The sequence below is a fragment of the Merops nubicus genome, unplaced genomic scaffold (assembly GCF_000691845.1).
Source record: "Merops nubicus isolate BGI_N331 unplaced genomic scaffold, ASM69184v1 scaffold43129, whole genome shotgun sequence".
NCBI classification, from domain to species: Eukaryota; Metazoa; Chordata; class Aves; order Coraciiformes; family Meropidae; genus Merops; species Merops nubicus.
The window spans coordinates 1-9,056 of record NW_008631081.1 but is presented as its reverse complement, the minus strand read 5'-3'; the positions used below and the strand labels follow the sequence as shown (position 1 = coordinate 9,056).

Genomic DNA, 9,056 nt, shown 5'->3' with positions numbered 1-9,056 from the left:
TGCATTCAGGCACCATACCCATTGCCCGTGCTAGGAATGGAGGTCAGTCAGCAGCTCATGTTCTCCAGGGCTCATGTGGGGATGCCCTTTGCCTGCAGCATGTTGGACAATGCTTCCCTCAGTGCTATCTCTCCCAGCAAAAGTTGTCCCTGTGGTCATTGTTTGGAAAGGTGTTTCTTTTCTGTCTTGCTTTCAGAAGAATGATCTCAAAGAGGCTGAGACATTAATTTCCTTAAGAAGCTAAGCATTGGACATGATGAAATAGTAGTGTCTGATTTTTCATTTAAATGCTATGTGCAGGCAACACCCTTATTTATCCTCTAAAGCTTTCGCAACTTCAACACATAAAACCATAGCAACAAAGCTGAATGATTGCAGTCTACACCTGGGCACAATTTCTCCATCCCTGCAGCTTGGGCTGAGGGGAGCAGTGCATTTCTTGGCAGGGTAGCAGGTGCCAGTACCTGTTGCAGTGCAGTCCCAGCGCCAGTCCCAGTCAGAGTTTGGTATCTGACTTGTTCTGCCTCGTTGGTTTTTTTTTCAGGCATTCACAGCTGAGAAACTGGTTAGGCTGGTGTCCCTCACTGTCAAATGCATTGTGGTGAGATACTCTCTTTTCTCATAGACACAAAGGGATTTCATGGACAACCTTGCTTACACTTGTACTACATAACAAAACATGTTTAAAATTAACTTTCTGAATACTTTCCCTCTCACTTCTGTGGTGACTGGAAAACCATGTTGCTTTGTCAAACATATTTTTATATAGGACCATTCCAAGTGTCCCTCTCCCCTATCTGCACTTTTTAATTGTTTCTACACAAGGTATTAAAGATAGCAAATCCTGATGTGATGAGGGAGCAATCGTCAGCCATGAAGTTATTTTCATATTTAGAGATAAGTTTTTACCAGCTATGAACATTTTGGGCACAGCCTGTAAAAATTGCTCTGAATAGCAGCCAACCTTCCATCAGATCAGCTGTTCCTCCTGGCTGGCACCCATGTGAAAAGATGAGGGTTAGTACTTTTGCAAATGTAGCCAAAGCATTACAACAGGTAATCAAACTGTGCAACATGCAATACGGTCTCAGGATCTCTCAGAAAAACAGAATACCTCAACTACTGAACCAGCAAATGTATTTACCATTGAGCAGACAAAGGCCCCAGAAAATAGGCTAAGGATGAAGTCTCTCAACACTGCTCCCTGAAAGATGGAAGAACAGCTATATAAGAAACAAATAACTGCAAAAGTATTTCATCATTTAAAAAGAAAACCCAACCTGTATAAAGCAAGATACCAAAACTCCCAGTTGTGCTGAAAATAGCCTTGGGAGGAAACAATGTAGAAGTCCTAACTCCCTTACTCTAGGAAAGAAAATAATATCCATCATACATGAGATGCCTGCAGGGAAGGAAATTAAACCATAATGACTTGGTTAGAGGAATGGCAAACAGAGGCAGAAGAGTTAAATATCCGAGAGGTGGAAGTCAAAGCTCCTGGAAAGGTGGCAGCTTACACGTGCTGAACTGCTGCAGAGGGTCAACACAAGAATGAAAGGAACAGGTAACAGACCTAGAAGCACAGATCTGCTAAACAAAAATCAAAGAGGCACCATCTTTAATTACCAGTACTGTTTTGAGAAACCAGAGGGAGATGGAAAATTCCCCAAATATAGTAAAAAAAGGATTATAAAAGAAAAGCATAATAAGGAAACAGTTAAACTGAACAAATAGATGTAATTTTGAGTAATCTTAAGAGCGAATGTTTCAACAGTCACAGTTAAAGTCAAATTATAAAAACATAGTGGCCTTGGTAAGTCTTTTACAGAGTGCTTGACTGACAGACAACAACTTGAAAAGCAGCAGCCAGACAAAGGAACAGAACTATTGATTTCACTAATGTTCTTTTAAGCAAATGTGTAAATACAAAAAAAGACTATAGGAGTGCTATCAAGAAGGTAAAAAGTTTAAAGCAGTGGGGAAAAGAATTAATGCTATCAGTATTCTAACTATCAGTAGTTGGCAATATAGCATATCAGTAGTTAAAGGCTGAGAAGATTGTGGGTTAAGTCTGTGCACACAAAGGTTTGAGGTCTGAAAGGTACAGTGAATAGTACAACACAATGATTTATCCAGAATAGGAGAAATACCGAAGGAAAATTATATAAGTGCATATGAAAAGTTACTCATACCTCTCCAGTAACCACATTGAACTATAATATTTTGTTTCTAAGAAGTAACCCTACACAATTCATGATCCTAAGTAACAAACCCTACAATTAATGAGTTATGGATGGTTCACTTCCTTACTTTAAAGCAAAGAAAGAAAAAAGAAGATGGCAGAAGCTGCATATAAATATATCAGCTGCTGATTTAAAATAGAGTGTAAAGTTTGTCTGTTGTAGAGGATATAGAGAAACAACTGATGGAGGATTGAAAAAAGTGAATGAGTAGTTCCTATGAAGGAAAATGTCTGGGCAACAAAGATCACTATTAATAACAACCTTCTGTTACTCTTACCTTCTACAGGAAAAACAGAAAATTGAGCACCCCATTCCAATCCTATAGATACTGATCTACGTATGTCATGTGTATGCATGTTCGTGTTTATTTATGGCTATCCCTTTATGCGTTTACAATAGATACTGCAAAATGTTGGGAGAGATGAATTGATAATGAACTCACATGAACACTCCTGAGATCTGGGTCTGATCACAAGATCTTCAGTATATCTGCTACCTGCTTCATCGTCTCTCCAGTAAGACTAACAAAGGATTTGTAAAACAGTCAACAAACGAATGTATTGCTACACAATCAAAAAAGGGTTATTAATCATGAAGGTCATGAACAATCACATAACATTCATTTCTGAACCTCCTGTAACATCTAAAAAGAAAATGTTTTCCTCAAATGGTGCCTTCAAGACCATATGGCTGCTATGTGTGAAAATACATCCAATTGTAATGTTGTTTATATTAATCGTTAAAGACTGCACATGTTTGCATGTGATGTACCTCCTGCTAATTACAACACTTGTCATGGGATGGTGACCCAGGACCCACCTGCTCCACAACACCTGGGAGGTAAGGGCGGATGTTGTCGTAGCACTGCCTCATCAGTGAATGGTCAGTTGCTGCAAGGGAGCTGGCAGATGTATATAAAAGCACTACTCTCTTTGGTTCTGACATAAAGTCCAGCATATAGATCTCCTAGGGGTTGTCCTTTACTCTGTCTTGCCCGTAACAGTGACCCAGCTAGTTCTGGAGTCCACACATCTGGCCCATCTCTCTCCAATCTGTCGACAAGGGTATTATGAAAGACCATGCTGAAACCTTGCTAAAGCAATGGTAAACCACTGCTACCACTCTGCCTTCATCCACTGAAACAGTCCTCCCGTCATCTTACAACAGAAAGCAATCAGCTTGAGCAGGTACAGTTTGCCCTGGATAAACCTACGCTTGCTGTTTCAAATCAACTTTTTTCTTCACATGCCTGATAATGGCTTCCAGAGGGATTTGCTCTTTAATCACCACATGGTTTGAGGTATGGCTGGTCATCCTTAAGCTCCCTGGACCTTCACTGCCCTTCTCAAGGATGAGTATCCTTGCCTTTCTTCAGTCACCAGGGTCCCTTCCTGACTGCTATGACCTAGCCATTCTTGGGGTAGAAACAGGAGTCTCAACCAGCCGTCCCTACCTCCCTCCATTGAGATCAGGAGCATCTGACTTACTATCAGTCTCCATTTGGGAGACTAATATTAAGGCAGTCACCTTTCCTGCCCAAGATATTTGGCTACTCCGCCCTCTTTCTAGTGAGTTCCATGCTGTCTTTGACCACCTCATTGCTATGAAGACTAAGCAAACCCTGAGCAAATGTGACCTTCATGGGAACACGCAGCAGAACGGAGTTATTCAAGGAGTCTTCCGGTTTCCTTAAGAACAGGGTTGGCACATAAATTTCATGTCTGCCTGACAACGTATGAATCTTTCATATATGTAGATAAGCCTGTGCACGTGTGTGTGTGTGTGTGTATGCCTGCAAATATTGGCCAAACAGGACTGGCCAGGAACAGATGGTAGAAGAGGCTAGTTGAAGGAGGGATAAGTCCTTTCACATGGCTGTTAGCAGTCCAAGGCAGCAGTTCCCAAGCTGTTTCTTACTGGAACCTTCAAGGCGTCTCTTTTATTTTCATAGCCAGGTTCACAACCCTGCCTTTGGGAACTCCTCTAACAGCATGGTGGTGGCTTTATCCAGGTGACTTTATCCATACAGGACCAAGCAGGGCATGTCTCTGGCTGAACAGTGCAGGAGGCTGGACTTGCTGTGGTCCCTCTGGCTTAGGAGTTTCATCAAAGCAAACAGAAACACCTTGCCAGCTATGTCAATTTCGAGGGTCCAAGCCCAGGGCACATGGGAAACTGCCAGAGAGAAGCAGGGGATCAGAGAGGAAATGCTGCCAGCAGCTTGCCCCCATGCTGGGAGGTGTCCATGCACAGAAAAACATCCAGAAGGAATGACAGCAGTAACCATGACAATGTCAGAAGCATGAAACTTGCAGGGCTTCCTCAAGGATTAACACTGTTCTGTACCAAGAGCCTGTCTCCCTTTTTCTGATGTGTGCTGTTGATTCAGTGGTAGTCCATGCTTGCTTTGTCTTCCTCAAAGCAGACCTACCTGGGAAATTGCTTTCTCTGCAAATTGCTTAGGCAGGAATACCTGTAAAATGAAAATATTTTTTACAGAAGGTTTGTCCCAGCCCATGCACTTGTGGAGAGCTTTCCACCACAATCCCACTTTAAACCCCTGCCATTGGATGTCTTCATCATAGCCAGGAATTGCTCCTGACTGAAACTGAAGTTGTCTCATTTCACTGAGCACACTGCTATTTTCTAAGGTGTGACTCAGAGCCTTTCAGTTAGGTGTCAGCACATGGTATTTACTGGAAATAAAATCAACGGTAATTAATTCTGCTTTTCTTTATTTTTAGTAAGTTTTTGTCTTTTCCCTTTCCAGATCACGAGTGATATACACACAGAGCAGAGTTCAGAAAGGCTGGGTTTGGCTGCCTTCTTCTACCTGCTTCTCACAGCACAGGCTTCACAGAGGGGTTGACCACTAAGAAGCATGATCCTGGTGGAAGAAAAGACAAACCATGGCTGCTAAGCAGCCTGACAGGCTGGCAGGCCTTCCACACTGCCTGCTCAGTGCTCACCCTCTCATGCCCATATCAGCCAAGGGAATTATCAACATCATCATTATTTTTCAGAGCTCATCTTTACTCTTCTTCTGTCTGTGCCAACAAACATCGAGCGGCATCACTCTCTACTCCTAGGAAAGCACAGCAGTGCTCTTTTACAGCATATGAAATCGCAGTAGTAAGCATAAAGAGTAGTACTCAGCATCTGACAGGATGACTGATGTAAGCTGTCAGTCAATATTTAACTTTCCAGGTGAGATTAGATTTTGCATTTAATTTAATATGAACATAAAGCATACAGCACAAGGCACTTGTTTAACAGATAACTGCTTATAGCCTTGTGCGGGCTGCAGGCTACTTAAACTCTGCTCCTTTCGGGAGTATCGCCACATTATTGAGTGGAGCTTTAAAATCCTGAGTGTTACCGTCAATCCATTAGAGAAGGGCACAGTAAAGGTAAGTTTATGTTGGGAATTCTTTACTTCCTATTGAAAAAGCATAGTCAGTTTTGTTCTGAATCAAAGGAAAAGCAGGGAGATTTTGCACACAAGAAGTTTCAAGGCACTTTGTGTTTGGATTTGCTTACAGCTTGCTTACTTTCATTGGATTACCTTTATCCCCTATGTCTGAGTGTGTGTGAGGGTGTAACTACAGAGAGACCTACATGCACGTGATCCTGGGTCCTTCTGCCCATGTGTGCCTGTTTTGTGCACACAGGCAGAGGAAGGTAGACTGCTGAACTCCAGTTCAAAGGACACAATTTCTTATTAGTGATGAAAATTCACCAGCTCTTACCATAGGCTGCAGTAAGCTCATCATTGCTTGAAGAGTGCACTGAGATCAAGTGACTTTGGAAGCTTTGCCGCATGTTGTAGGGCTTGGTTGGCCTGAAGCACTGAAGGACAGGTGTTATACAGGAGCATCAGACTGAAATGCTGTATGACACCCTTTGCTGCTTGCAGGCTAGCAGGCTGCAATGCAGTCACGCCCTCTCCTTTATGTAGGAAAGGCAAAAAAGAAGAGTGGCTTTTCTCACAGCTTCTCGAGACCTCCTTCATTGGAGTCGTTATGTGAGTGTTTCTACCCCAGACCTAGCCCAGTTCAAACAGGACCATATGGATCAGAGGAATATTTGGAATGACAAGTAGTCAGTTGCTGAGCAGCTCTCTCTTCTTCCTATCTTTCCCCCCTGCCCTGTTAAGAGCTTGGGAGTCTCAGCAGGGTCCCTCTCCCACCATTTGCCCCTCTGCTAGCAACACTATCAACGCTGCAATCCAGCCTTAGAGAAAGGCCTTTAAAAATAACGGCTGCAGACAGGCCCTGGTACAGGGGTACCCACACTGGGTGCATATGAAACTGGGCCAGCCTTGCCCCTGGGTGGGAGTGAGCTCTGCAGCAGGAGTGTGCTGGAGGGGGATGTCTCCTGTGGGATGGAGACCCAATTCGTGGTTTTCGGAGCAGCAGCTGGGCCTGACCGTGGCAAGCTTTGGGATAGCTGGGAGAGGGATAGGGCAGAGGTGGCTTTGCAGCACTACTCAGCATCCCTGCCCCTTGGGGATGGCTGGCCCTAATAACCGGGGAGGTTATTCCAGGTATGGGGGGGGTCTGCTTTCTTGTCCCTCCCCTGCCTATCAGGCTACCATTTAGATGTTAGCAGTCTACCTGTTACACTCCCATGGACTCACTTCGGCTTGCACGGGTACACCAGCCTTCACAACAGATGTAACATATGAGACCAAACAGGGAAGGTCACATCCTCCCTGAGAAATCCTGGGCAGCTGCCTGGAATGGCACTGTGCCAGCTCTTACAGGCCCCAGTAAGTACTTTGTCTTCTTCTGGGTGAAATGCTTCTTCAGTAGGTGTCTTGCCTCAAGTAGGGAAGGCAGTCAGTGTGCCTCCACCCCTCTAACGTGGGTCACGGGGGCCCACGCTCACTGGCCTTCCCACTGACTGAAAGTGACCTGAGTGAGGTCTCTGAGCATACCGAACCACTCAGAGATGGGGATTCTCAGCTCATCTAAAATAGGTGCTGCACTTTCAAGCGTCAGGTATTATTAGCTAATTGTCATAAGGTGGATAACAGAAACCAATGTAGATGCTTTAGTACAAATATTTGAATAAAATAAGTATCATGTTGTCTTTAATATCCATAACTTGCAAGGATGGCTGAAATGAGAAACTTCACTTGGGCGGTGGAAGATATTTTCAAGGAAATCTTTCTCACTTACATGAATGGCTGGAGGAAAAACATGACGGAGGCAGCAGATAAATTGCAAGCCAAGGTTGATGCTGAAAACTTTGACTATGTTATTCTTTATTTGATGGTGATGATTGGGATGTTCTCCTTCATTATTGTGGCAATTTTGGTGAGTACTGTGAAATCAAAAAGGCGAGAGCACTCCAATGACCCCTATCATCAGTACATTGTTGAGGACTGGGGTGAAAAGTATAAAAGCCAGGTTCTGAATCGAGAAGACCTCAAGTGTGTGATCCATGAAAATTTGGGTGCAAAGGACAAAACAAGCCCTGAATCACCTTGACTTTTTGGAAACACCAGCAATAAGGAAATCATAAAACCGTGTGCAGAGAACTCACTGGAATGACAAATAGCTGTGAAACTGTTCATGGAGTTAACACACAGGTCAATGTGGAACAGAGTGCTGAAGAAATCAACATTACTGTTTCCCATGAAGACTTTGGCACAGCTGCTTGGGGAACACACGAGGAAAAGGCATGATTGTGCTTTGCTTTGATATTCTGTTCTTCAGGAAAATAAAGCCAAGACAATGAATAAATTTACTTTTTAAGCTTTTCTTTTTTTTTTTTTTTTTAAATCCAGAAGCAGATCTGGCTGTTCCCACCTCAGAATAACTGTGAATTAGCGGTCAAAAGTGCTGATTTAGATCCAACTGTATGACTTAAACCCATCTTAAAAATAACTTGAAAATGTACAATAAAATATGAAAATCTCCATCTATTGACTAAACAATGTGTTAGGGTATGAATCACAGGAGGTAACCTATACCTACACATATTCATTCCAAACTATTTTTTAAATGATCTGGCTCCCATTTTGATTTCATTATTCGTTGGCAGCAATGACTGAGTCACAGCCTCCTGACAAGTCCTGTTTTGTAGCAGAACTACTAAACTAGAATTCTCATCTAGGAACATGTCTTAGTCATCTAGGGCAGCTTCCAGAGGTTCATCATCTGTCCTGAAAGCCACAGGTGGCCAAGCTGTGTCTTCTGCTGCTCCTTAGTTCTCCAGAGCAATCTGCCTACCTGGGATTCAAACTGGGTGGTGGAGACACTGGTTACATCCCATCAGCCAGAGCTCAGTGTAAACTACCCAAATTCTGCCTTCTGGCTTTCAGGGGACAATTTCCATACCCACTGATCAAGGTTGTCCCATTGCCATGCTCCTGAAGGGACTCCCATGTTGGGTACTGTTTTCCACTGGCTGGAAAATGGGTTTTCAAGAGTCGTTCTTCTCCTCTGCTGCTGAAATATCACAACTCAGGCTCTCAGGGAGTAATTAGAAGCACAACTGATGACATTTCTAGTATTAAAACGTGTTTCACTTCTTAAGACTCTGTCTTACGTTTATCTCCTGTTCACGTTGCCAGACTTAAATGGCTTAAGCGAGCATTCCCCGTGCTGGCTGGCTACCGTCTGGGCTCGCTGTTTGTTTTCACACAGTTCTGGCTTGAAACATTTCATCCATGTCTGGCGCTGCATTGCCGACAAGGTGATTTTGCTACTGCTAAAAGGAAATTAAAAAGGGCTTCTTTTGTCGGGAAGCGTGGGCTTCTTTCGGCGCCCGACCCTTCCGGCCTGGTACGGCCACCGGTGCCCG

General features: G+C 43.6%; 1 protein-coding gene across 1 annotated transcript; it reads left to right on the top strand.

Moving 5' to 3' along the window:
• Positions 1–7,360: 7,360 nt before the first annotated feature.
• On the top strand, positions 7,361–7,738 carry KCNE2 (potassium voltage-gated channel, Isk-related family, member 2). Its single transcript, XM_008947476.1, has one exon. It carries the CDS (start codon positions 7,361–7,363, stop codon positions 7,736–7,738), a length of 378 nt encoding a protein of 125 aa, XP_008945724.1.
• Positions 7,739–9,056: the final 1,318 nt, after the last annotated feature.